This window comes from Vombatus ursinus, unplaced genomic scaffold (assembly GCF_900497805.2).
Source record: "Vombatus ursinus unplaced genomic scaffold, bare-nosed wombat genome assembly UNPS02010219.1, whole genome shotgun sequence".
Lineage (NCBI taxonomy): Eukaryota > Metazoa > Chordata > Mammalia > Diprotodontia > Vombatidae > Vombatus > Vombatus ursinus.
The window spans coordinates 972,485-999,843 of record NW_020949997.1 but is presented as its reverse complement, the minus strand read 5'-3'; the positions used below and the strand labels follow the sequence as shown (position 1 = coordinate 999,843).

The following is a 27,359-nucleotide window of genomic DNA, read 5'->3' as shown; positions in this document are numbered from 1 at the left end:
GCTCGAGTGGTCACGTTGCAGATGCAGGTGGCTATGCCTCTGGACCAGCAAAGGATTTTGAGGCAGAGGGACAGTGGGTCGTCAGGCAGGAAGCACATCTCCTACCCTCAAGAAGCTCACAATTGAATGGGGGAGACAACAAACAGATAGATACAGAGCAAGACATGATATAGGGATGGAGAGTGGGACGGGCAAGAGAAGGAGAGGGGGCATCTGGGTTCATGCCAATCCTTGTTTCTCTTTCTCCACAGATCCTCATTGGTTCAGTTGCCACCACTCAGTCAAGGGTATTTCGCCATGAAGCAGACATTCAACGAAGGCAGAGGCATGGCATGGATGCCCAGTGTCCAGCAGGTATTCTGAGTAAAAGTCTCTTACCTCTTTGCATCTTTCCCCCCATATTCTGGAAGAGGAGAGAGGATGAGCTCTTGTCTTGAAGTAGTCATCTGTCCTTTGTCCTCACTGCCCATGCCTAGGGCCTTGGGCACACAGAGGGAGCTCCAAGCCCTTTGTCCGTCAGAGTCAGAGTCAATAAACATTTATAAGCCAGGCTGTATGCCAAGAGCTGGGTATACAAAGGAAGACCTAAGATAATCCCTGCCCTTCCTAGTCTAATGGTATGAAGATAACTCGTAAGCTGGAGAGCGGGGAGTGTTAGGGGAAGGGAAGGTACCCTGCACTGGTGAAGCCCTGTCCCGGGGTGGGGGTGGGGGGGCGGGGAGAGGGACAATGAGTAGAGGATAGTGAGGGTTTCAGAGTGATTTTGCCAATGACACTTTCCTGCTTTCATAACTTGAATCCCTGAAGTCCTATTTGAGTGAACCATAGAAAAAGTCACACCTTACTCTTTTTTGTCTCTTAGGAGAATACCTTAAGCCTGCTTCAATCCCTAACACAACAGCAGTGTGTATGCCCTGCCACAGTGGCATAGACTTTACGGAGTACCCCAATGGACTTCCCTCCTGTATTCCGTGTCAAATCTGCAAGCCAGGTACTAAGAATAGAGAACTTGGGGCTAGAGTAGAGACAGGGTGGTATCATGGAAAGAGTCCTAAGCCTCAGTTTCCTCATCAGTCAAATGAAGGAGCTGACTTAGGCGATATATGAAGTCTTTCCCAGTGCTAACAGTGTGGTTCTAAGAGAGTTGGAGGGGAGGGGAAGGATGGAGGGATGGGGTTTGGGGAAACATAAATGAAGGAGAACTTGAAATACAAGATTAACCAGCAGAGGGCAGAGGGGGAGTCTAAATCTAAACAGCTTTTGGCCATTGGAATTTTGGTTCCTATGATTAAAAAACCATAGCACACTATCAAAAGAAACTGTTGATAGCTCAGCAAACGAGTGCAGACAGAGTTTGAGGTAGCACATGTTGTATTTGAGGAGCCTGGCTTTTCTCCATGCTTCCTTTTCTGAAAATGAGTACATTTTGCAATGATCCTGATTTTACATGGATTCCCCCTATCGTCCGTCCTTTGAATGTGCAAAATATTTACAACTAAACTTTGATAGGACTCATTGTATCAAGAACAACTGGTAAATGAGCTCAAGTCAACAAACATTTATTAAGTACCTACTGTGTGCCAAGGATTGTGCTATATATGGTATATATGATTCATATAATATAATATAGTCACATATTATATGCATAAAACACATATACCGCATATGAATATATAATACATTATATACATTTATATATGCATACATGTGTGTAAATATGCATGTATGTCTATAGCTATACATGTGCATGTATCTATACGTGTGTATTTGTATACACATGTATGTATTGTGTATGGGTGTGTTTGTTGTATTACATTACAATAATAGCCAGTATCCTGCACTCAGTACTGCTCAGTTTAATGTCCACCCAGGATGCTCTGCCTATTCTTCCAGGCACCCAAACCCTACCCATATTCTAAAGCCCAGATCAAGGGCTCCCCACTTCATGAAACCTTCTACAGTTACTCCATCCCATGCTGATGACCTTCTATATCAGTGCCGTTCACCTCAGCCCTTGAAAAATAAAAACAAAGCAGTGTCTGATTAGCAGTCTCTCTCTCTGTGTCCAGCTGTGTGCTTCTCGGGCAGACGCTGTACTCTAGACTTCCCTTGGGTGTCTCTAATCTCTCACGCCTCACAGGGCCTAATCCCCAGGCCTGACAATGGACACACAAAAGATGGTCAATAAAGATTTCTTGGGCTGAACTGAATCCCCCTGGAGCAGCAGAGGAGGTAGAGAAGTTTGGAGCTGACCAGTCATGGAGAGTGAAAGGGAAGATAATGTTCCAGACATAACTCATTCTCTGTGTCCCTAGACCAGGAAGAGGTAATGCCGTGTAACGCCACCCGGAACACCCAGTGTCGTTGCAAGTCTGGCACCTTCTGTCCAAAAGACCATCCCTGCGAGATCTGCAAAAGGTGCAAATCCAAGTAAGGACTCAGTGAGGGTCTCTCCAGGGCTAGAGATTCCTGGTGGAAGACAAAGAAAAAGTCTTTTCCATCAGTCCCTTTTCTCTTTTATTATTCCCTGCAAATAGTCATCATTCCCTCCTTTTCCTCAAGTACTTCTGGGTCTGGCTATTCATCTGTAAACCCTTTTTCTCTTCCCAAAACAACTTCACTATTCTGCTTTGAGTGGGTATATCTACCCCAGAGGCCCTCAGGTCTCACCTCATGGTTGAAACCAATTTAGCACGACTTGTTCCCAGCGTCAGCATCTCTCCTTGCCCATCTTCTGAATCTGGCCCTGCATTCCTTTTTCTTAATGATTTCGCCTACATGTGGTTCAGACCTTCCTATTTCTTTTTGCTCAGGTGTCCTAGAGGGATGGTAGAAGTCAGCTCTTGCAGCCACTGGAGTGACTTGGAGTGTACCTACCCTTTGCCATCAGGTACTCACAAAGCATGTAGGGGCAGTTGGTGGGGACTAGGTGATCCAAGTACACACGTTCACCATTCCTTCTCTGTCCTCAGACACAAGAAGTCATTGGATAACGGCTTCATTGGTGATAGTAGTAGTATTATTCTTCGTGGTGGTGGTTTTTGGAATTCTTTCCCGGTGTACCTGTGCAGTTTCTGGAGGTAAGGGAGATATCCCTGGGGTGAGGAGTATAAAGAGTGGGCTAAGTTCCCTTGTACATGTTGTATTGTTCCCCCATCCCCTTCCCAACTCATTTCCTCTCCACCTGTGCACATCCATTTTTCAAAACCCAGCTCGAGCCTTGCCTCCTTCATGAAACCTTCCCCAGCCATCCCCAGCCCTTCTTTATTATGTCAGGTGAACTAATGGATTGGACACTCAATTCAGCCCTAGGATGAGCTGAGTTCAAATCCCATCCCTGATGCTTATGACCTATGTAGCCATGAGCAAGTCATTACCTCTCGTAGGTAGCAGATGGCTACAAGATTGTTCTGGATGGTGTCTGTTGTATCTCACCGAGGGTCTCCAGCAGGGTATCCATAAGGGTGGCCTTTCCAGTTTTATTCAGCCACATAATGAGTTTTCTTATCTGTAAAATGGGAATAATAATACCTATCAGACCTATCTGACAGGATTGTTGTGAAGTTTAAGTGAGATAATATATGTAAAGTGCTTTGTAAACCTTAAAGAGTTATATAAATGCCAGTCGTTATTCACCTCTCCTTCATCAGTTCCTACCACAAACCACATCCGTGCCAGGCAATTCAGTACTTGACTGTATGCTGATTTTTGTTTATTATCTCCTATCATTTGCTAATTGCTTTATACCTGTCTGTTTTGTCTTTCCAGTTAAGTTCTATGCAGGCAGGCACTAGGCCTTTATTTATGCCCTTGCTCCTCCTCCAGCCCCCTCCCCCCATAGCACTGAGCCCAGTGCCCGGCAGGTAGGAGGCGATTCTGAGAAGCTCTGTGCTTGATTGATTGACAGGACAGGCAGCACAAAACTCAGACAGAAGAAGTGTGAAAGGATCTTAGGATCATCACGGATTTAGAGCTAGATTTTGCAGATGAGGAAACTCAGGCCTGGAGAGGTCAATATCTCTCCCCTTCCTCGGTGATATCTCTCCCCATGTTTGAGAAAAACTCACCCTTTGGGGGTAGTTATACAGATGCATCACCCATGGGCCTGTAACTTCTGAAATCTCCCTCCTTTTGACTGGCTAAGTCTCATTAAACTATTTCAGCTGTTCCTAAGATCTGTTCGGTTTTTGTTTTTTTTTTTCCCCCTCACATCCCAACTAGATCCAGAGAAGCCACCCTTTCTCCCGTTCTCTGTCCCTCTTCACTTGATCAGGTGATAGCTAATTATCAAAATCTCATTCTATACCCAGCACCATCCTGCATCCTGGTGGGATATTGTTGGAAAGATGGAGAGCTTCCTCTGATCAGGCGTGTTTTCTTTCCTTTCTAGCTGATAACTCATCTTTGAGGAATCCTTTGGACATCAAGGTGAGAGATAGTTATAAATGGGTTTGGGGATGTCTCCCCTGCACTCACTGCACATCTGGGGTGCACATCTTTCAGGGTCCAAAATTGCATACATTTCTTCAGCTTCCTTGCTTGACCATTTTGCTCAGGCAGTATCACTTAGGGTCACATTGCTGGGTCACCCCACTGAACATTCAAGGGTTTCTGTAAATAGTTCCCAAGCAGGAACCTCAATCTCTGGGATGGTGCTGGAGGTGACACATGGACCTTTTGAGAGCAACAGCTTTCTCTCTTCCCCACCCCTTCCCTGATACCCACGTTTCCTTTGCCCTGTCACTGGTAACACCAATCTCCTTCCCCCAGCACTTCCCCCTCCCTGCTTTGGAAGTGTAACTATAGCCTAGACCAAGAAGATTCCCTGGGGTGATGGGTCAGTACCAAAGAGTTTACACTGGGTGCTTTCTGAGTGTTCCCTGCCAGGGGACCCTGTACTCCACCCTGGGCCAGGCATGCATGGCACCTGATAGGGGAAAAAGAGAGCAAACCTCACACTTTGGGGCAGTTATAGAGAATCGCCCCACCCTGTGGGCCTATGACTTCTGAAATCTGACTACCTCCTTTTCTACGGTAAGGGATACTTACTATCACTCCTGCAGCACGATTATCACCCACAGCATCCTGAGGCCTGGGGTAATGAACACCCTGAGAGTGATCATCAGAGACAAGCAAATTCCCCTGAGAATCAAGGCAATGAATACAGTGGGCGGTTGGAGGAAGTTATAACCACTCCCAAGACCACAACAATGAATGGATATCATCCGGTGAGTAGGATCATCAAATCGGAGAGTTACAACTGAAAGATGAACCTCAGCAGTCACCTCGTCCTCCCTCCACCCTCCCTCCACCTCCATTACAGATGAAGAAACTGAAATCTAGACAAATTAAGCGATCTGCCTAAGGTCACACAGAGCAGCTAGGTGGCCCAGTGCATAGAGTACTAGACCTGGAATCAGGAAGACCTGAGTTCAGATCTAGCCTCCAACACTTATTAGCTATGTGACCCTGGATAAGTCACTTAATCTATGCCTCAGTTTCCTTATCTGTAAAATGAGGATAATAATAGCACTCCTCCCCCTACCCCACCACCACCTCCCAGGGTTGTCGTGAGGATAAATGAGATGTTTCTAAAGCACTTTGCAAATCCTCAAGTGTTATATAAATACTAGTCATTAGTTATTATTATTAGTAAGTAGTAGAACCTACTTACAAGGCCCTAGCACCGCATTGTACCATGCCTTGTGGCTTCTGGGCTACATGGTGCCTTTGAAGTAGAGACTGCCCCCCTTCACCATATGTCCAGGTAACATAGTGGTCACATCAGTGGCAGACAAGGTTCCCCAAGAATGAGGGGAATGGATCTGAACTGCATCTTCCTGAAGAGATGGGGTACTCTTGTAGTAGAATTAGATAGGAGTTGAGGGGAAAAGGAATTAGTTATGAGAAGTGTAGACTCAATATTACATTTCTCTGGTACTTCTCATGACCCCTTTGAGATAGGTAGAATAGGCATAACTCTCTCTCCCTGCCTTACAGTTGAGGAAACTGAGTCCTAGAGAAGTCCAGAGACTTTTTATTCAGTACACTGCACACAGTACACAGAATTGGGAGCCCAGGCCTCCTGACTTCCATTGCTTTTCCCATTTTCTCTTGCAGGGGCAGGCAGAAGCACCTCAGGTCAATCCAAAGTCACTATTTCCAGCTGATGGTGACCATATCAAGAGTAAGGCTTCTTTTTCTCTTTTTCTTTTAAAAGTCAGGTGTGGGATGAATGTCAGGGAGCAGAGGGCCTGAACAGGATACCCTAAACCAGTGACGTCAAACACAAATAGACACCACCAGCATACATAAGGATCCCTGCAGGCTGCATATTAATTTAGTTTTAAAATGTAATCTATGTTGAATTATATTTTTATTTATTTTATTAAATATTTCCCAATTCCATCTTAATCTTGTTCCTGTTGTACTCTGAAGTGTTGTGGGCTGCAAGGGCTGAGTGTTTGACACCTTCCCCTAAAGTTTCTCTACTTCACCTCACCCGGACTGCTTAGTGCTGCTGGGGTAAGGGTCTTGAAGGAATGAATGTGCAGGGCTCAAGCAGTAATGATTGCTGCTGAGTTATTGAAACCTAAAGTTCAAAAGACCCCAGAAAAACTCAGTATGTTTCGTGTAGCCTCCTGTTATTTTTCTCTACTCCCTTCCAGTCTGAACCCATGCCAACCCACAATGACTGCCCCCTCCTCGAATTCTTGAAGTACTCACAGTATATAGCATCATTTGGCATTTACCACAGCAGACTGCTGTGTTTTCCCTAGCTAAACTGTATGCCCTGTGAGGGTAGTAGCTATGTCTTAAACTTTGTTTTAACTGGGGGTTTTTCAGTCCCCTTCAGCATACCCTGCCTCCTACCTTCCAACATGGCCAAAGTAATTGTTGATGATTGATTAGGAAAGTAGGCCTACAACAGGCAAGTTATATCATAGTAGCTGGTCCCTATGTCAGCTAGCCTCATTGACTCTAGTCTCATATCCATAGAAGTCTTCCCCTGTCCTCCACCCCAACTAGCTGCCTCCATAACTTTATTTCTTCTCCAGCTTTGGAGAAGTCTTTCTTTATCTTTGAACAGATAGTACCCTGGGATTGCTGGAACCAGTATATGAGGCAGCTGGGACTGAGCCAGAATGAGATCCAACAAGCCAGAGCGGCGGAGAGTAACGTCAAGGACCAGCCAAATAGCATGCTTATGGCGTGGCTGAATAAAACTGGAAAGGAGGCTACCATGGACCGCCTGCTGCAGACCCTGGATAAGATACACCAGAGGGCTGCCAGAGAAACCATCCATGACGAACTCATCAAAAGCAAGCTCTATGTCTACCAGAAAAGAGAGGATGAGAAGCCAAACTAAGAATCTGACATAAGGGTGGAGGTCTCAGATATCATTACATTTTAGCTTTCTCCTTCTGTGAACACATTAACTTTGGAGAAGTAGTCACAGAATAACCAGGTGTGAAAGACTGGGGAATCAACTGGAGCCCTGAAAAACTCTAAACATCTCCCTGGCTAGAGAAAAGATTCTTCTCTCCTGTGCTCTGAAGGAACTATTCTCTTGACCTCCAGTCACTTTGCTCTCAGACCACTTTGTGGTGTCCCAAACCACTCTGTGCAAAACAATGGGAGTTTTTTGAAGTAGGCAATAGCTGCCTTTCATGTTTTGAAGTAGTCATATTTTATGTTTGACTTTTTCATATGTTTACATTTTTCTACTTTTGGATATTTGTATAGCCCAAGGATCTATATGACTACAGTGTTACAAATGTACTACCATGTGTAACCTTTTACAATCTTAAGTCTTGATTCAGGGCTTAAAATACAATATAGTATTTTATAGATATAGATATAGAGTATAGAGTTGTTTTTATTCTATAATTTTTTAAAAATTAGAAAATGTAGTTTTTTTTAATTTAGTGAATGTTTTAAAAGTGCTATCAAAAAAAAAATGGTATCATTTTTTACTGTTCCTTGCAGTTGGAAAAACACTGACTGTGGAGGTGAGGTCAAGTGTAATATTGTGTGACAGGCAGGTGACTTCACTTGTCTGATCATTAGCTTTTTAATTTGTGAAAATAGAGACCATAAAAAAAATATTTTTTTTACTCATGCATGTTGTGAGAGAACATTCAAAAGCACTTTGAAAACTGCTACGAAGTTTTTTTTTTGTTTTTGGTTTTTTTTTTTTAGTTTAATAAGTATTATTTCACTGTGGTCTGGTGGGGATAAGCACAAGACCAGGTTCTAGTGCTCATTGAACAGTAACTCACTGTGACCCAACAAGTCACTTTACTCTGGCTCTGTTTCTTTGAGAAAAAGGACTTGGACAGACCAGCTTTACCTAATATTCAATCACTATCAGCACTAGTTTTCTTGCACTTTGAACTAGTATAGTTCTCCAATTTATATGGCAGAGCTAGACCCTCTGAAGTGGCTAGTTTCTGGTTAGAGGTCTCATTGCGGCTGTGTGGAACAAAAATGTTGGTATTTGGAATTTGGTTGTTTTTTTTTTTTTTTTCATTTTGTTTTTCAAATCTCTAAACCATATATTCCTCACTCCGGTAAGGACTTCACCGCAGCTGGCCTAAAAACCTGTACCTAGAACATACACGGCAGGTTCTTGATGAATGTTCTTTAGTCCCCTGTTACAATGTGAATAGATTCTACCTAATCTGTCTCCTTTGGCCAAATCATGTCCTGCTGCTCAATCAGGCCCTACTGCCTGGGACGCATATTTCAGGGATAGTTTTTTTCAAGTTTAGGGGACCTCTGAATTCTGATCCTACCAGAAAACAGCTGACTGTCTCTGAATTTAGTTCCCTCATCTACAAAATGGGAACCTTTTACACACTAACTTATTGTGAGAAAAAATGCTTTGTAACCAATCAAGTGCAATTGTAAATGGAAGAAACACTTTTTTCTTGCATCTGTTATCTCTGAATTGGTTCAGGCAACTCAATGTCTTCGCAGAAGAGCAAGAACAATAACGATGACATTGTGTACAAAATAGTTATGTATTTATGAATTTATGATCAAATTAAATATGAAACCTTGTATAAAAAGAGGGTTTTTTTTTCTCCTTCTTCCCTCCCACCTCCCAATGAGTAGCATCAGTCCTTTGCCTCTGTAATTCAGTCAACCATGCCCTGCATGGGTGAGTTACATTACCTCTTGCCAACTCTTGGAATTCATCTCAAAGCCCGAGGAGATGTGAGGGCAATGTCTCCATCTCTTCCCCCAGCAGAGAGGTATATCTGCTTTGCAGGCTAGGGGTCAGAGTTTGTCCACCCTGTAAGGGCTGGTTCAGCTAGGATGGTACCCAGGCCACAAACAGGACTGGAGGGTGATAGAAATTGGCTCTGAGGGCACAGCAGGGGAAAAGGGGAGAGGGATCCCTGAGGGAGTAACTGTCCTTCACTGGGCATTATGTTTCCCTTTTTTCTGTCTTCTTCCTAGGCTCTATCCAGGCCTACCTAGGAAAAAAGCCTTTGAAAGGAAGAAGTAATTTTTTTCCAGTCAGGAAACTCCAATCATTTGGCTGGGTCTTTCCTTTCTCCCTCAACTGACTTCCTATCCTCTTACTCCAAACACAGACCTGAAAACTCTGGAAACCCCCCTGAGATCTTCCAGAGCCCCCCACCCTTCCATATTTTGTTGGGCAAGTCCTCACCCTGCTCCCCCTCCCACTTTCTGCCATGGGGGTCTGTGGGCTTCACGACGGCCCTGTGAAGATCAGTTCTACCCTGCCCCTATGTAGGGACGCTTGTAATCACACCATACCGTACTTGCCTTTTTTCTTGTAAGGAGAAACTAAGGGTAAAGCAGCGTTTGTCAACATAGCACCAGCCTTATCCCCCTGTGCCTGGGCATACAGGGAGAAGAGAAGGCCAGCTGAGGGCAGCACATCACGAAGGTGGCCAGTCAGTCAGCTTAGGAAATGAACCTTGGGGTAGAGAGTATACATGAAAAACAGAGCTGTAGTTGTCCCCACAGTTTAACTGTTCATCTGGAACAAGGCTTGCTCTGCAATAAGCTGAACAGGCCGGTCAATCCAGCCTCTTTGCATACTTCTGGACTAGGCCCAACTCTGACATCCCAGGGCTTCCTCTTTCCCGCCAGCCCTGTGGAACCCAGGAATCATCCTAGGACATCAGACTGCCAGGCGGGCCCCTCCCATAGCTGCCCAGAAGGGGCAGTCGGTCTCTGAAGGGTTCCCACCTACCTCCCAGGCCCCTGTTTAAAAACTTAGAGCTACTAAAAAAAAGGCTACTAAGGAAAGGGGTCAGGGAAAAGAACATTGAGAAAGGAGCTTTGCCAGCCCTCCTTTTGCCCCGTGGGGGCTGCAGGTGCTCTTATCACCCCCTTCCCTCCCTAAAGCCACAACCTTGCCCTGTTTCTCAAAACAGTGGCCTCCTGTCCTGATCTACACACTATCCCTTTTCTACTCTCCCAAATTGAGGGGTGGGGGGGAGATGCCATAAATTTAAAGAAAAGCCAGTTCCTCAACTCCTCTCAATTCACCCCCCCACACACACAACACAAAGTACCCCATGGTACCACCCAGTAAAGACCAGGTGTGTGACTTTCACTCTCTCAGGGAGGGGAAAACAGAAGCCATTGTGGGCAGGTGTCAGTCACTAGGCTTCCGAGGGCCAAGAGTTCACCTCTGGCCCATCTGAACACCCCTCCCCACCCCCAGTCAGTGACTCCAGGGCTCCCTAAAGTCAGAAACAGCAGAGGTGAATCCCTTTCCACTTGGAGAGTTGGCGGCCGAGCTATTCTCACAACCCAATCCTTTCTTTCTTCCCCAGCAACTTTCTCTCTTGGCCTCAGGGGCTTTTGTTTGGCTTAATATAAAGGATATAAAGTATCTTTTTCTGCTTTTGGTTCTGTAGAATTTGTGGAGGATTTGGGGGGAATTTTAGCTATTTCTGCCTTTCCTTGTAAACCCCCCCCAAAAGCTGGGCTCTCTGACCAGAGGTTGGGAAGAGTATGATGTAGTGACAAAGTACCTGGGTTTGAATCCTAGCTCTATCACAAACTACCTGTGTGGCCTTAGGTAAGTCACCTAAACTCCCTAGACCTGTTTCTTCATTTGTAAAATGAAGACGTGGGACTAGATCATCTCTACAGCCCTTTCTGGTTCTAGGTCCTATGAACTGGTAGTTGTTGAACACAGACCCTCACTCCCTTCTACCTTCCTTCCTTTCCTACTCACCCCTATCTGTTCCTGTTGGTTTCTGTCCAGTGAGTAAGTTTTCTCTCAGCCTTGTGGAAGAAGGTAAGCAGGGAAGAGTTTCTCACTGGCATCACCATTTCTAGCCTGGGGAGCTTTGAACAGCTATACCTGTATTCAGATTCCAGGGGCTTGCCTGGTCTACAAGGCCACCTGTAAAATGCCTGGGTGATGGGTGGGAGAAGGCCCTCTTAGCCCTCCTGCCATCCTCATCTCATAGACACTCTTCAAAATGAGCAACTCTAGTGATGGAGTGAGGACAAGGCCTACACTGGCTTACAAATACGGGGGTCAGGGACCGCGGTGCTTGCCGTGGCCTCAAGTGAAATCTCCCCCAATGCATTTGCGAACTACAAGTCCTTTGGAAAAACATCAGTCAGTTCCGGGAGAAACCTTGTTCGCTCCTCACCAAGGAATTTGGGACCCTCTCTCCCCCAATCAAAATATAAGCCCTCTACAAAAATCACAACTTCCCATAACCCCATATGTCTTGGATTCCCTTGGATTCCCTTGGCGCATGGATCTCCAGCCATGACAAGGGTTCCAAATCCCAAATGGGAAAAAAGAGGATGGATGACTGAGGCGTCGGCTCTCCCTGATGCCTCACTGGAGGAGTCCTGGGAAGCTTTGGCTCCTTCCCATCCTCAGCGCGTCCCCATGCCTCTCACCAGAGCCCGGTCTTTCTTCCACTGAAACGGTCTGGCTGGTGTCATCTGCTCCACCCTCACGGGCCTAGTGGATTAGGTCCTCTTGTCCCTGGTGAGGGGAGAGGGGGGACACGCAGATAAAGGAGGACTGAAGGGGCCAGGGCAGGTGGAGAGGAGAGAATAGCAGCGGGGTCATCCCAGGAGGGTCGAGGCAGCTCTCAAACTACGGCTGAGGAGGAGGAGGGAGGTGAAGAGGAGGCCGCAGAGGACGAAGGAGATGAGGGGCCGTTCCAGAAGAGCCACTTTCTCTTAGGCTGCCGCTTCAAGTGCAGGTAATCCTCCTTCTCTCGCTCCTTCCGGGCTCGCTGGTAATGATCTTCTTCTTTGAGGTACCAGACAGGCGGCCAGCGGTGCTTCTCGAAGTACTCCTGGTTTTCTGGAGAACACAATGGGGATGGGTTAGAAGAAGGAAAGCCACGAGCCACCCGACATCTAAACACGCTCCTTCGACGTTCCCAGAAGACGGTCCAGTTATGTGATGGACAACGATTACTGACCGCCTCCTGGGTGTGCAACGGATACTGTGGGGAAACAGACTGATTAATGGACACGGTGCCTGCCGACAGGAAATTCTTAGCCTAGGAGAAAACATAGATGTCAGCTGTAAAGTAGCTTGCAAATGACAGACACTATTGCCACCAGAGTTCGGAAGAGGAGGAGAGTGCTTCCAAGAAGGGCAACCAAGGAAGGTTTCATTGGACAGGTAAAGTTTGTGCGTGGCCTCGAAGGATGCCTTGGGAGGCAGTCCGGTACAGTGGTCGGGATACGGGACGTGAAGTCAGGAAGATCCAGGTTTGAATCCTGCCTCAGAAACTTAAGAGCTTTGGGCCCATGGGCAAGTCATTTAACTCTTTGGACCTCATCTGTTTAATTAGGTCCAAACTGATTCTAGAATTTAAAGCTGGAAGGGACCTTGGGCAGATCACCTAAGTCTAATGCCCTCATTTTGAAGATGAGAAAACCAAGGCTCAGAGTGGAGAAATAATTTGTCCAAGGTGACACAGAAAATAAATGAGTAGCACAGCCAGGATCTGAACCCTTTGGGCTTCAAAATTCCATGCTCTTTCTACCACACCACCCTGGGCAGAGTACCAGTCACAGAAGTCTTTATGACCAACTCATCCTGGAATATTTATTTCCTACCTTATTTGCGCCCCCCACCCCATCCCCACCCTAGGCCATGCCCTAGTCTCTTGTCCTTTTCCAGTTCATCTCCCCTTCCTATGGTGTCCTCTTATAAGCACCCCAAGAACCCCTGGCCTAGACTGGGCTGCACTCCTGCAATATGGAGCAGGTCTTGGGCTCTGCCACCTGCCACCTTCTCAGCACAAGCAGGTACTCTCAATCCAGAAACGGCAACTCCTAGATTTGAAGACTTCAGAGGTCCCTTCTAATTCAAAATCATAGGATCCAATGACCCCTCACACCAAATAGCCAGTATATGTGGTTTGAGTGCTCTAAGGTAGCTAAGTGGATAGAGCACTGGGCCCGGACTAAGGAAGAACTGAGTTCAAGTCTAGCCTCAGACACTTACTAGCTGTATGATCTTGGATAAATCACTTAATTTGTTCACCTCAGTTTCCTTCTTCTATAAAATGGAACTATAATAGCAACTACCTCCCGGGATTGTTGTGAGGATCAAATGAGAGAATAACTGTAAAGCACTTAGCTTGGTGCCTGGCCCTTGGTAAGTGCTATATAAATGTTAACTGTTGTTATTATTAAAGACTGGACTGCTGTTTTCTAGTATTCCTGGGACCAGAATAGAGGCTCAGGCATGAATTTAATGGCCCCTCGGTTACCGAGGAGGGACAAAGCAGGGGTAAGAGGGTGGGGAACTGGGACCATACGCACTCACCTGGAGACATGGCCTTCATATCCCGGGGGAATTTCCGGCAGACATTGTTGTAGTTGGTGCAGATGTGGTGGAGACACCAGTCAGCCAACTGGTATGCACAATGGAACTGTAAGTTGAAGAGAGCACAGCAATCATCTTTACCAGATGCTACAGTGGTTTCATTACAGACACTTTGGGGCCTGTCTTCAAAAGTACACCTTCTGGACAAGGAGCAGAGAGATCGGAGGACCCTTGATATCTCCCCAGCTTGGGCAAAATCACCTTGACTTCCCTACATGACACAGACCAGCAAGTGTCCTACTGACTCAATGGCCTAGGCCTGCCTTCCCCAGTCGTGTCCTATGTTCTCAATCCCTTCCTTCTCTTGTCTACCTCCCCCCACTACCCCACTTAGATCAGCCATCAAACTGGAAAGGGATCTGTTTAATGTACACTAAGATGTAGCTGACTGACATGGGCTGGCATGTTACCTCGAATGCCTTGACCCAAAGAAACTAATCCCAATAGGTATATTTCAGGCACTGTTTTGTGGGAAATTATTTCCAGGGCACACGTTCCAAGCAGTTAGTCTGCCTACGCCTCAAAGGTGGGAAGCCTTGCCTCCCATCCATCAAGTCCTCAAGACCAAGCCCTCTGTCTCTCCTAACTCTGGGAAGGCTCCTTTTCTGCTGTGTGCCAGGCAGAGTTGAGTGCATAGGCTCAGGAGATGGACAAGACAGGGGGCATTGCAGAGAACCAAATTCGCCTTTGGGTTTGCTTCCTCTACACCACTCTATCCTTTACACGGATGGCCCCAATTCAGAAGTACGGTGCTGAGTAATCAGCACACTCCCAGCCCCAGTTACCTGAGCCAGTTCCAGGAACACAAGGACATCTCCATCTATGTCCACCATCATCTGCGTGGCTTCCATCAGTCCGGTCACCGTGTATTGTTCTGTGACAAATACATCACAGGAATCAGTCAGGGTACTGGATGCACAGACAGATGCTCATAAAAACACATGCACTGTCTATGAGGTTGTAAGAGGTGCCACAGTGCTCTTTCATGCTCTCTTTTATAGCTATAAAAAGAGAAAGGCTGTAGGGGCTTAGATACCTGGCAAAGGTAGCTGGGGTCCCAGAGCCAAGAACAAAACCTCACAAGCCAAAAAAAAAAAAAAAAAGGTCAGGGGAAATCTATTGAAATATACTCAAACCAGGATTATATTATAGCAGCAGAAAACTAGTGAATGATATACTTAAATTATACTTAAGTATTTGTTTCTTTAAATCCTGTTCTAAATTGTGTTACGTGATCCTTTAAAAAAAATAACTCCTAGAGTAAGGAATAGTTTACCTATCAGATCTATGGAGAATGGAAGAATTTATGACCAAACAACAGACAGAGAACATTATAAAATACAAAATGGATGACTTTGATTACATTAACTTGAAAAGTTTTTGCACAAAGCCAATGTAACCAAGATTGGAAGGGAAGCAGAAAGCTGGGAAATAATTTTTATAGCCAATGTCTCTAATAAAGGCCTCATTTCTAAAATAGAGAACTGAGTCGAATTCATAAGAATACAAGTCATTCCCCAACTGATAAATGGTCAAAGGATATGAACAGGCAGTTTTCAGAGGAAGAAAATGAAGCTATCTATAGTCATATGAAAAAATGCTCTAAATCACTACTGATTGGAGAGATGGAAATCAAAACAACTCTGAGGTACCACATCACACCTATCAGATTGGCTAACATGACAAAATAGGAAAATGATAAATGTTGGAGAAGATGTGGAAAAACTGGAATGCTAATGCATTCCTGGTGGAGTTGTGAACTGATCTAGTCACTCTGGAGAGCAATTTGGAACTATGCCCAAAGGGCTATACAACTGTGCATACCCTGTGACCCAGCAATATCACTTCTAGGTCTATATCCCAAAGAGATCATACAAATAGGAAAAGGACCCACATGTACAAAAATATTTATAGCAGCTCTTTCTGTGGTGGCAAAGAATTGGAAATTGAGGGGATGCCCATCAACTGGGGAATGGTTGAACAAGTTATGGCATAGGAATGTAATGGAATACTTTTGTGCTATAAGAAATGATGAGCAAGTGGACTTCAGAAAAACCTGGAAAGACTTGTATGGTCTGATGCTGAGTGAAGTGAGCAGAACCATGAAAACGTTGTACACAGTAACAGCCATGTTTTGCGATGACTGACTTTGATAGATGGAAGCATACTATTTGTTTTCCTTTTCTTTTGTTGTTTTATTTCTTCTTTCTCGTGTTTCTACCCATTAGTTCTAATTCTTTTATACATCATGACTAATGTGAAAATATGCTTAATATGAATGTATAAGTAAGCCTATATCAGATTGCATCCCATCTTGGGGAGGGGGGAGGAGAGGGAGAGGGAGAAAATTTAAAACTCAAAATCTTATGGAAGTGAATATTGAAAACTAAAAATAAATTATTAAAAAAATTAACTCCTAGTAAATGTTTGTCATCCATTTTAATAAGTTTCATTTTTATGGAAAAAGCAAAATTGAGGCAGATAGATGACACAATGGATAGAGCATCTGATTTGGAATCAGGAAGATCTGAGTTTAAATCCAGCCTCAGATACTTAACTAGCTGTGTGACCCTGGGCAGGTCACTTAACCTCTTTCAGTCTCAGTTTCCTCATTCATAAAATGGGAATAATTATAGCACCTACCTCCTGGGGTGTTGTGAGGATCAGATAATATCTGTAAAGCACTTTGCAAATCTTAAAGCACTTTAAAAATACTAGCTAGTGTGATTTTTTTTTTTAAACTTAGTTGGTCATGCCTATTAGAAGTATAGCTATTATAAAAGAATGAGTTGTTGTTCGGTGTGTCTGCCTCTTCGCAACTCCATTTGGGGTTTTGCTGGCAAAGATACTGGAGCGGTTTGCCATTTCCTTCTCCAGCTCAGATGAGGAAACTGAGGCACACAGGGGTAAGTGACTTACCCAGGGTCACACAACCAGTGAGTGTCTGAGGTCAGATTTGAACTTATGAAGATGAGTCTTTCTGACTTCCTGACTCTACCCACTGCCCCACCTTGCTGATAAAAGAATGAGTCCATAGTCCCAATACTGCCCCTCACCTTGTAGCAGCTGCCCCAACTAGAAACACAGCAGGAAATAAATAGCCTTTGTAGTTCTGCCTTTGCAAACCCAAACTACAAGGAGACAAGCATCATCACACAACCACCAATTCAGATACACTGACACAGATATTCCAGTGAACTTGTGGGCCACAATGCCAGAGGCAGGTATGTGGTGGGGGGTGGGGGGGTGGAGAGGTGGAGAATGCATGCAAAGCTCTTCAGATCCTTCTGCTGGGGTGTGTTTCTGTGCTGGGGCGGGGAGGGTCCCTGATAAGCCAAGTTACCTGTGAGGGCAACCAGGTGAGGCAAACACAGCCGGTTAGCAAGGATGATCAGCTTCATGTCGTCCAGGTCAGGGCTAGCACTGAACATGCCCGTATAGAGGTATTCCAGCACAGCTCGCATACAGCTCTTGCTGGTGTAAGGAAACATGACCTGGGGAAGCAAAGGAGAACAAGGACAGTATGAAGCTCCGCCATGAGGAGCACCTGCCTCAGGCTGGCCCAGAAGGTGGCGCCACCCAGCCTCCATGCTGCTCAGCTAAAGTCTTACCTTCTGCACCTAGCCAAAGCCTTCCCTCTGCCGATTACCTCCAATTTATCCTGTAGGTACCTTGTGTGGACAGTTATTTACCCCATTAGACTGTGAGCAGGGGTTGTCTCTGGTCTTTCTTTGCATGCCCTGAGCACGGTGCCTGGCACTCAGCAGCTGCTTAATAAATGCTTGACTGCTCCCACACCCTGTCTGCCTTCTTCCATGCGACCCCAAAGATCTCTCTCCAATGGAGGCCTTGACAAAGACCCTACACCCTGCGCGTGTAGTTCCCCCTCGTAAGTCTTCCATATGCGCAGAAGCCTGCGCTCTGACCACCCTCCTCCTCCTCCTCCTTCTCCTCTAAGTCATAAGCTTTGGAGACCTTCTATCACCAGTTCCGCTTGCCTCTTGCCTACTGCAAGGAACAAAGAATGAGGACGGGTGAAACTCATGCCAGCTGGATCCTTTCTCTGGCTTTTGATGCTATGGCCCATGGCCCATGAAATCACTTCAGGGTTGTGCAGGAACTGAAAATGCTTTCTCATCAGACATGTTCCTTCAGAGCTGTGTGGGGAACTAGCTAGAACCTTGGAGTCAAATAGGCTTTGATGAGATCACGAGCAGAGAGGGGAGCAAAGTCAAGGGCCCTTCTCACGGTCCTTTCCCTTGCAAATCCTACTCAACCCCTAAAGCCCAGTGCATGCCCTGCTATGAAGCCTTCCACAACTACTCCACTGGTAGTCAAATAAGTAAAAGAATATTGGGGGGGAGGAAGGGAGTCAAATGTTGGCTGTAATTAGAACTCTTGCCTACATGACCTTTAGCACGTAGAGTCTCTACCGTATAACCTAACATTTGATGGATTACTGTGCTGAATTATTTTCTCAGTCCCTGAGGTCTTTATGGTGAATCTACTGTGCACCCAACCATGGCATGGTGTGGTGAAGAATACAAAAGAAATATAAGACACTGTCTCTGTATTCAAGGAACTTACAGTCTAGCTGGGGAGATAGAACACATAAATGTGAAATATTCGTCACAGCCCACCATGATAGTCCAAAAAACCTGGCTTCTCTGAGATACATGGGGCCTTACTGCTGCTCGAGACACATCTTCTTTCTTCCTTCCTCACATCCCGGAAATTTTAGCAGATTTCCCATGACCCAAGCTTATACAGCAGGGACTTCCCCTTGCTTAGAACTATCCATGCTGTCCCTGCCTTTACCTCCAGGCATATCATATTGGGTCTTAGGCCTTCCTTTGCATGAAGGTCATAATAAAAGTCTGTTGCTTTAGATGCTACTGGGTTGTATGACTGTTTTGGGAAAGCCTCCTTTCAATTCCAAAACCTCAGGGACAGACTGAGACAAGAAGACTCTCTAAAATCCAGTGTCAAAATAAGTAGGATACATAGCAGTGTTACTGGGGTGCAGAGAAGATGGGGCCTGAAACAGTTGGGCAAGACCTCAAGGAAAAGGTGGAACTTCAGCTAGGCCCTGAAGGTTGGGTGGGGTGAACCATCTGGACAGGGAGAGGGCCAGAGGAAAGGCATGGAGTGGGAAGGACGCACAGGAGGTAATATGATACAGGAGAAAGAGCCCTGGGCTTGGAGTCTGAAGACGAGGCTCCGAGATTAAGCCCTGACAGACGCTAGCACTGTGATCACATACAAGTCACATGCAACTGCATCCCAGAATTTCAAAGTTGGAAGGGACTTCAGAGGCTCTGCAGTCTAACCCAGGACTGATATTTGAAGACTTCCAATGACGGATGGGGGGACATACTATATGCTAAGGCAGCCCCATTCCCACTTTTCGAAAACTCAAATTGACGCAAGGGAAGTCTTATGAACAATTTGAGCCTCTTTATGACTTCACTGATCCTAAAGAAAAAAGGCTAATGCCCTCTTCCACATGTTGTTATTTGTTGTTTCAGTCACGTCCAACTCTCCTTGACCCCATTTGGGGTTTTCTTGGCCAAGCTCATTTTACAGATGAGGAAACTGAAGCAAACAGGGTTAAATGACTTGCCTAGGGTAAGTAAGCTAGTAAATATCTGAGGCCAGATTTGAACTCGGGTCTTTCTGACTCCAGATCTGGCATTCCATCCACTACACGACCTAGCTGCCCCCACTTTCACGTGACAGCCCTTCAAATACTCAGTCATGTTTCCCCTTCACTCTTCCCTTTTCCAGACTAAACAGCTCTACATCCTCATAATGGCATAAACCCATGTTTCTTCACCATCCCATCTAGTCATTCAGCTTACCAATGTTCTTCATAAGAACTGAACACAATGCTCCCGATATGATCTGACCAGAGCGGAGGCCAGGGGGATGGCCACCCCCTCATTTCTGAAAGCGATGTCCCTCTTAACCAGCCTAAGATCAAATTAACTTTCTTCTAGCTGCCTTCTCATCCTGATGACTCATATTGAGTTCTGCCATCCATTCTAACACCCAAATCTTTTCTCAGACAAACTGCTGTCTAACCATGCCTCCCCCATCTTCTACTTTTGAAGCCAACTTTTCAGACCTAAATGGTAGCTTTATACTGATTCCTCTTAAAATTTCATCTTAGTACATTTTGAGCCCAATGTTCCAGACTGCCAAGATTTTTTCTGGATCCTGACTGTCATCCAATGAGTTAGCCAACCCTCCTTGCTTTTTGCATCATCTGCAAATCTGATCAGGGTACCTCAGTTTCCTTATCTGTAAAATCAGGATAATGCTTGTACCTTATGAGATGGTTATGACCAAAATTTTTTTTAAATGCCTCGTAAACTTTAGCATTTCAGAGGAATATGAGCTTCAAAACTGCTCCCTCCCAGTTCAGAGCCTCAGTTTCCTCTAAATATGAATACCTGCACCACTTCTTTCATTCAGGGCCACTGCATAAACTTCAAATCTCTACATAAATGCAACTATTATTATGGGCAAAGAGTTGGCTTCAAGACTGAGCCAAGCTCATTTCAGGGGATACCAATAGTCTGACTGGAACAGAGGGTTTGAGCTAGGGCTGCAGAGGCAGGGACGCAGGGCTGGAAGAGGGCCTGGCATGCCAGGAAAGAATTTGGACTCAATCCCATCATCAGTGAGGAATTGTGGAAGATTTCTGAGATGAGGAGGTGACCAATGTACGGCTATGGAAAGACTGCTTTGACAGCAGGGGCGTAGAATGACTTGGAGAGAAGAGAGAGAGGAGGCAGGGAGATGAACTAGGAGGCTGCTGTCATAGTGTAGGTGAGACTGGTACTGAGGGCCTGTACTTTAGGAGACAGAAATAAAAGAGGGATGCAAGACACATTTCCAAAGAATGGATAGGTCTTGGTGTCTACATGGATAGAAGAAAGGAAAGGCTCAAAGCCCACCAAGGTTTCAAGTGTGGATAACTAGAAGAATAGTGATACCATCAACAGAAATAGGGAATTTGGAAAGAGAGGTAGGTTTAGGGCAAAAGGGATTATTTCTATTTTTAACACACTGAGGTTCCTCTGTTTCATATGTCTTTATCTTGTCTCTCCATTAGCCTACTTGCCTAACCCTTTAAGGGACATGTGATATCCCCATCACACCTAGCACAACGTGGACACATGGTAGGTACCTAATAAGTACTTATTAATCGATGTTACAGGTGAGACAGGAGCCCATCCCGTTCATGCCCCACCTCCACAAAGCCTCACCTCCCTTGTGGAGCTTTCCACAAATGGCCCTCCAAACATGGCGGCCATCCAGTCACAGCTGGAGATCAGCAGCGGCTTGTGGGCACTGATGGTCCCATCATCCAGGATGAAGGTCACATCTGCAAGGAAGGAGAGCGAGGGTCACAGACGAAGAAAGGAGGTTAAAAGACCTACTTCCGGGGAGACTTGTGTAAACCCGAGACACAGAGAAGTAAGCAGAGCCAGGAGAACAATTATACAACAATAAAAGTCCTGCAAAGATAACAACCAATTGGAAGCTTAAGAACTCTGGTCAATACGATGACCAACCAGAAGGCTCATAATGGAAAACGCTACTCACTTCCAGACAGAGAGGGCATGGACTCAGGACAGAATGAGATATTTTTTTTTTTTTGACATGGCCAATGCAGGAATTTGTTTTGCATGACTATATGTGTTTATAACAGTTGTTGTTCTTGCTTTCTCAACAGGGGGTGGGAGGAGGAGGTAGGATGGAGAGAAGGTGGATCTTCATTTGAAAATAAATAAAATTTAATTTTAAAACAAAGAACTATTTTCTAGGGCTGCCAGAATAGATTTGCCAGCAATCAGAGTGTCTCCTGAAAGCTACACCTCCTCCAAGATCTGTGAGTACTTCCTTGCTCCCACCTCCATAGTACCTAAGCTCTTAGCCTAGGGATTCCATGGTTCTTTTAGAACAAGACCTAGGGATTGGTAATAGTGATCCCAATGCATGAGAAATTGGTGTCCCAGTTACTTAACAGCAAAACTCTCATTCCAAATTTCCCTCGTCTTAGGCCTTCCCACCTTCCAGAAGAGGGGAGATGCTGAGGAACGGGAAATGAGAGAGAAAATTCTAGGAATGGTGCCATCAGATAGGAGTCATATAGCCTCTGGATGGTTAGGAGATGTCCAGGGCACAGGTGGAGAAGGGTTCTGCTTAGATAAAGCCAAGAAGCGATTGACTTTTCATTCACACACTGGTCCAGGTGGGACTGGTGATAACCCTTTGGTTATCATGAAGGAAGCCAGAGTCAACCAAGATCCCAAAAGGCCACTATGAACCAACCAGCATCCAACAATAATTTAAGTGAAGAAAATCGCTCTCTACCACTACTCCTATTGCAGGTGTCCTCCTGAACTCGTATGCCCACTTTGTCCTCCATACCTGAAAATGTGCCTTTGGCGAGACACTCCTTGACCCGGTTGGTCCTACGGACATGGAAGGCCTTAGTGATCTCTTGGTTCATGAAGGCCTCGTGGTTGAGGATGTTGGCAACCATCATGCGCAGATCAAACACTTCCAGCAGTTCAGCAATGTGGGCAATGTGCATGAGATCCCGTTCATTCTCATCTAATTCCCCAGTGTACAAATACTTGAGCACAGCCCGGAAGGGTCCAGGCTGAATTGAAGCATCCATTTTCACCACCACCATCAGGCGTGACTTGTAGGTGAGGGGGTCATCTGCCATCTCTTCCTGAATGCTCACAAATGCACGACTCCAGGATGAGAGCACCCGGCCACGCCCAAGCAAGTAGCCAGCCCCATTGCCCCGAAGGATGCCATCACTGGTGGAAGCTCGGAGCCCTACTGGGCCCGGACCCCCTCCCTCATCAGTGCTCTCACATACGTCAAAGCTGGCTGCCCGCAGCAGGAAGTCCCGCCCGTGGTGGTGGTGGTGGTGATGGTGGTGGGAGTGGTCAGAGTGACCTTGGGGTTCCTCTAGGTGGGGGCCCCCTGACCCAGAGGAACCCCCCAGCTCTCCTTCACTCAGGTCCATGAGGAACAGGTCATAGAACTTGGAGGAGGAAGTGGAGAGGTAGATCTTGTGGGCAAAAATGCGCACCCGCTCTTGCAGCACCAGGATGACGTCCGCACAGAGAGGGTCCTCCAGAAGGTGGGCAGGACACTCCTCAGTGGTGGATGGGGGGTCTGGAACCACAATGATGGGGGGTGGAGGCTTGGGGGGGAGGAATGGGGCCTGTAGCAGGGGGCGCTGGACATTTCGCAGGTGAGACTTCCAGAACTGCAAATGACGACGTGAAATGAGGGCTGCCCGGATGGCATTATCAAAGACGTCTTTGATGCCAAATTGAGCCACCACACTAGTCTCATAGTAGGGGATGCCGAGCTCCTTGGCCACCTCCCGGCCCTTCTCAGGAGGCAGGATTTCATTTGGCTTGATGGGCCTGGGTGGGAAGACAGAGAAAAACTGGGTTGTGGTAGAAGAAAGGAGGAGGTAGTTTTCCCCCTGAACTCATCTCAGAGGCCAAGGAAGTCTACTTCAAGTCCAGATCCAGTTAGGTAGGCCCTCCTACAGAACCTTACTGAGGCCATGCTTACTCCTCCTCCACCTGGACTCTTTGCTCAGGCTATTCCCTTCTGCTTTTTGACCTATCCACATTCCACCTATCCCCTTAAGGTTCATCCCAAGTCCTACCTAAACTTAATATACTAAAATTAACTCAGTATCCTCCTCCATGAATCACTCCCTGGCCAAACTAGCCCACAGTGCCACTCTTTCCTTTCTCCTGAGACACTCAGTGTCTATACCTAACCACTGACTACCCCAAATCGTTATTTGTTTCAGATGTGCTTAATTTGGATTTCTCCACCTAGATTTGGAGATCCTTGAGGTAATAAATACATCATCTTGATCTTTTTTATTCTCCATAACTCCTAACACAATGCTGGATCAATAACCATTTGCTAAATGAATGAACGAATGAACAACTGGACTGGGAAAAATCCTAGCTTGCAACTCCAGCTGCTGCTAAGGGGACGCAGGGATAAAGCCCTGGGGGGGTGGGCAGGGAGGTAAAGCACAGACCATTTCTGCCTTCCTCTCTATTCCTCATCTGGAGGCATAGTCTATTTTCCTCCTTTGACCTCCATTTCCAGCCCCCTTCTCTTCTCTCCCACCTGTTTCCTCTCTCTTGGTTCTTTCGGAGGCTGCCTCTTTTAGTCCTCTTTCCAGAGGAAAAAGTCCCTGAAGCCAGCAATACTGCCCTCCCATACTGGATGGCTCCAGGTCCCAGCCCCTCTACCTGGCCAAAGGGCGCCTGGCCCTATTGACGGCTTCCAAGTCAGCGTAGCGTAGGTCCAGCTGGCACCCCACTAGGATAACAGGAGCCCGAGGACAAAAGTGCTTGATTTCTGGATACCACATGGTTTTGACATGGTGCAGGGAATTGGGATTAGCAATGGAGAAGCAAAGAACCACAACATCAGATCTGGAGGTGGGGAAGACAAAGGAGTAGGTGCTGTTAGGGGGTCACCTTTCTCAGGAATAAAGACAGTGCAACACATGCACGCACACATACATATGCACATATGTACAAATGTAACACGCAGAGAAATTCCAGCTCTATACAAAGAGAACAGATTTAGCAGAATATCATCGGATATGAGTGCCCAGACACATTTACCCTATGGGAACTCTGATAGTACAGTCCCTCCCCTCTCCTTGGAATACTCAAGCTTAAGGTGGCTCAACTCCACCCACCCACCTGGCTCCCTGCAGGCAGCCAGGGGCTGGTCCTACCTCCCGTAAGCAAAGCGCCGGTCTTTGTGGTGATCTCCAAAGGTGTCCCAGAGACGAAGGGACACACTGACATCATCTACTACATCCCGGGAACGTTCCAGCACCTTCGAGAGGAAGGAAAAGAGAATCTCTGTTTAGGATTCACCTATAAATCAGCTAGAGACCCTGGAAGTGGGGGCGGAACCCTGAACAATTCAAACTGTTTGGGTCTCCCCTAACTCCTCAACATTTCTATGAGGGTAAAACGAACGGCAAGGGCGACCTTTACAATAAAAGAAAACCCTAAAAGTCCTAAAGCAGTGTTGGAGAAGAATGGGGTGGGAAGACAGGTGTTCTTGCCAGGCATCCGGTCCTAGCTTCCTTTACTTGCCCACTGTAGACATGGGCCAAAGGCTTTTTAATACCATCTGTACCCATTATTTTTTATGTTCAACTCTTCTTTACTGCTGGCTGCTTCCTTGTAGTTCTAAATACACAAAGACCTCCCAAGTTTAGGGCTCTTGACAAGAATTCCAATTCCTATATCCTAGGTACATCTCTATTTCTGATCATAGCACTTTAAGGCTAGCAAAGCACTTTCACAAATATTGCCCCATTTTATCCTCACAACAACCCTGAAGGGTAAATGGAGTTATCGTCTCCATTTTACAGATGAGGAAACTGAGGCAAACTGAGGTTAAAATGACTTGCCCAGGGTCATACAACCAGCAAAATGTCCAAGGCCAGATCTGAACTCAGGCCTCCCTGACACTGGATCTAGTGACATCTATAGCACCACTTGGCTATCTCATCTTTAAGTAAGAAGAAGGCACAAAAGGAGTTACTCTTCTGAACTCGATCCAGGCCAACACGGAAAACTCAGCTGAAGCACAAGCAAGAAGAGTCTTGGGAGAAAGTGTCCATATCATCTTGAACCGCATGCTAGCAAAGGAGGGCTTGGAGTTTCACCTGCACCACTGACATCAAGAGAGGTTTCCAAGAATGCAAAGAAAATATAGGAAGTAAACAGAAGGCATGGAAAAGCTATAGCCAAAGGAGAGGAGGGTTCATAAGTCTTCCATGGCGATGCAAATATAGCAACTGGTGGAGTTATCACTGTGCTCAAGAAGACAATAATATCATTCATGATACCTTTTCACTGGCCATCCTCCATGCCTAGAATGTTCTCTCCCTTCTCTCCCTCCTCTCTGCCTCCTAATATCCCTCAATTCTCGACTAAAATCCCAGCTTTCCAAGAAGTCTTTCCCAATCCCCCTTCATTCTAGTGCCTTCCTCCTCAGGTATGATCTTGAATTTATCCCGTCTATCTCTTGTATGTAGTTAGTTGTTTACTCATTGTCTATCCTCACTAGATTATCAGCTCCTTGAGGACAGGGTCCATTTTTGCCTTTCTTTGTATCCCTAGCCCTTAACCCAGCGCTGAGCACACAGAAGATGCTTAATGAATCCTCCTTGACTTGACGTGAACTCATCTTCCCTTGCAGGGTTCCTGAGACCATCTTCTCACAGGGAAGCAAAAGGGGGAGAAAATCTAAGGCCTTAACAAGAGCTTCCAAATCAAGTCAATATATACTAGATATAGTACCTTGACATATAGTCATTCAAAAGGCCCTCCTCACATTTTTATTTGGTCTGGATCTTTTTGAAAAAAGCGTCTGGAAAAAAATAAGATTCGTGATTAAGAATCTTCAAGCATTTCAAGGGCTGTCATGTGAAACAAGGATGAGACTTGTTCCATTTGGCACCAAAAGGCCGAAATAGAAAGAACAGGTGGAGACTGCCAAGGGGCTAATTTGGGTCCGATGTCAGGAAAGGCTCCCCAACAACAACCGTCATCCTGCAGGAGCACGAGCTGTCTGGAGGGGTTCCTTCTCTGTGGAGGTCCCAGAGCAGATGCTGGACGACCACTTAGCAAGGCCTTTTCGAGGATGGATTGGACTAGAGAGCCACTGAGGTCTCTTTCTACCTCAAATCCTGTGAAATAAGGGACAATTGACAATTACCCAGAAATCTCATGCTTTTGTATCATAAATCCATCTCTCCAAGAAGAGAGTGAGAAGCCCCTGGGAGTCCTATGAGCTGTCTACATACACTGGTATCATCAACTAGTTACTTGTTGTCATTCAGTCACGCCCAACTCTTCACAGCCCCATGGACGCCAGGCCCTTCTATGCTGCAGTATCTCTCAAAGTCTCTCCAAGCTCAGATTCGTTGCTTCCATGACGCTATCTATCCATCTCACCCTCCGCCATCCCCTTTTCCTTTTGTCCTCAATCTTTCCCAACATCGGGGTCTTTTCCAATGAGTCCTGTCTTCTCATTACGTGATCAAAGTATTAGCAAAGATCAAAATCCAGAAATAACTTCACATATAATTTTTGTATTTAATTTTATATGTTCACATTATCTTCTCCCTAAGTAGAATGTAAGCTCCTTGAAGGCAGGGATGTGTTTCATTTTTTTGCCTTTCAATTTCTACCCTGAGCAAATTAAATGAATGAAATGCAACACCAAACTACAAGTATAAAAAGAAGACACAATGTAATTATAAGAGTAATTATTTAAAAAAAGCACCGGCTTTGGGTTCAAAGGTCACTTCTGATTACTACCTGTCTAATCCTAGACAGGTGAATCACTTACATTTCCTGGGTCTCATTTTCCTCTTCAG

General features: G+C 45.8%; 2 protein-coding genes and 2 long non-coding RNA genes across 15 annotated transcripts in view; 1 reads left to right on the top strand and 3 right to left on the bottom strand.

The window, feature by feature from the left end:
• The window catches only part of LOC114037037 (tumor necrosis factor receptor superfamily member 10A-like), a 41,942-nt gene extending 33,569 nt beyond the window's left edge, over positions 1–8,373 (top strand). Inside the window, exons 2-10 of one of the 3 annotated variants that reach the window (XM_027853832.1) lie at positions 252–354; positions 863–991; positions 2,316–2,430; positions 2,814–2,890; positions 2,973–3,080; positions 4,391–4,428; positions 5,082–5,228; positions 6,121–6,187; positions 7,059–8,373. In XM_027853832.1, the coding sequence (XP_027709633.1) occupies positions 252–354; positions 863–991; positions 2,316–2,430; positions 2,814–2,890; positions 2,973–3,080; positions 4,391–4,428; positions 5,082–5,228; positions 6,121–6,187; positions 7,059–7,369 (1,095 nt within the window). In that variant the 3' untranslated portion in view covers positions 7,370–8,373. Of the gene's footprint in view, positions 1–251; positions 355–862; positions 992–2,315; positions 2,431–2,813; positions 2,891–2,972; positions 3,081–4,390; positions 4,429–5,039; positions 5,229–6,120; positions 6,188–7,058 lie in introns of all 3 variants that reach the window. The other 2 variants (XM_027853831.1, XM_027853830.1) reach the window with 2 other exon arrangements.
• On the bottom strand, positions 2,317–2,987 carry LOC114037039. Of its 2 annotated transcripts, none has more exons than XR_003568404.1 (3): positions 2,899–2,987; positions 2,671–2,818; positions 2,317–2,409 (listed from the first exon to the last, which is right to left on the bottom strand). It is a non-coding gene; the product is annotated as an uncharacterized LOC114037039 (long non-coding RNA). The 2 variants fall into 2 exon arrangements; XR_003568403.1 differs by having other exon boundaries at positions 2,380–2,469.
• On the bottom strand, positions 2,994–5,115 carry LOC114037040. 2 transcript variants are annotated; one of them, XR_003568405.1, is made up of 3 exons: positions 5,050–5,115; positions 3,378–3,508; positions 2,994–3,074 (listed from the first exon to the last, which is right to left on the bottom strand). It is a non-coding gene; the product is annotated as an uncharacterized LOC114037040 (long non-coding RNA). The 2 variants fall into 2 exon arrangements; XR_003568406.1 differs by having other exon boundaries at positions 3,005–3,095.
• Positions 8,374–9,007: 634 nt separating the features above from the next.
• The window catches only part of RHOBTB2 (Rho related BTB domain containing 2), a 55,317-nt gene continuing 36,965 nt past the window's right edge, over positions 9,008–27,359 (bottom strand). For 7 of the 8 annotated variants that reach the window (XM_027853823.1, XM_027853822.1, XM_027853826.1 and 4 more), the window contains 8 exons: positions 24,693–24,796; positions 24,196–24,381; positions 22,316–23,337; positions 21,148–21,266; positions 17,217–17,367; positions 14,659–14,747; positions 13,814–13,919; positions 9,008–12,331 (listed from right to left, as the gene is read on the bottom strand). In XM_027853823.1, coding sequence (XP_027709624.1) covers positions 12,114–12,331; positions 13,814–13,919; positions 14,659–14,747; positions 17,217–17,367; positions 21,148–21,266; positions 22,316–23,337; positions 24,196–24,381; positions 24,693–24,796 — 1,995 coding nt within the window. In that variant the 3' untranslated portion in view covers positions 9,008–12,113. Of the gene's footprint in view, positions 12,332–13,813; positions 13,920–14,658; positions 14,748–17,216; positions 17,368–21,147; positions 21,267–22,315; positions 23,338–24,195; positions 24,382–24,657; positions 24,797–27,359 lie in introns of all 8 variants that reach the window. The other variant, XM_027853829.1, reaches the window with a different exon arrangement.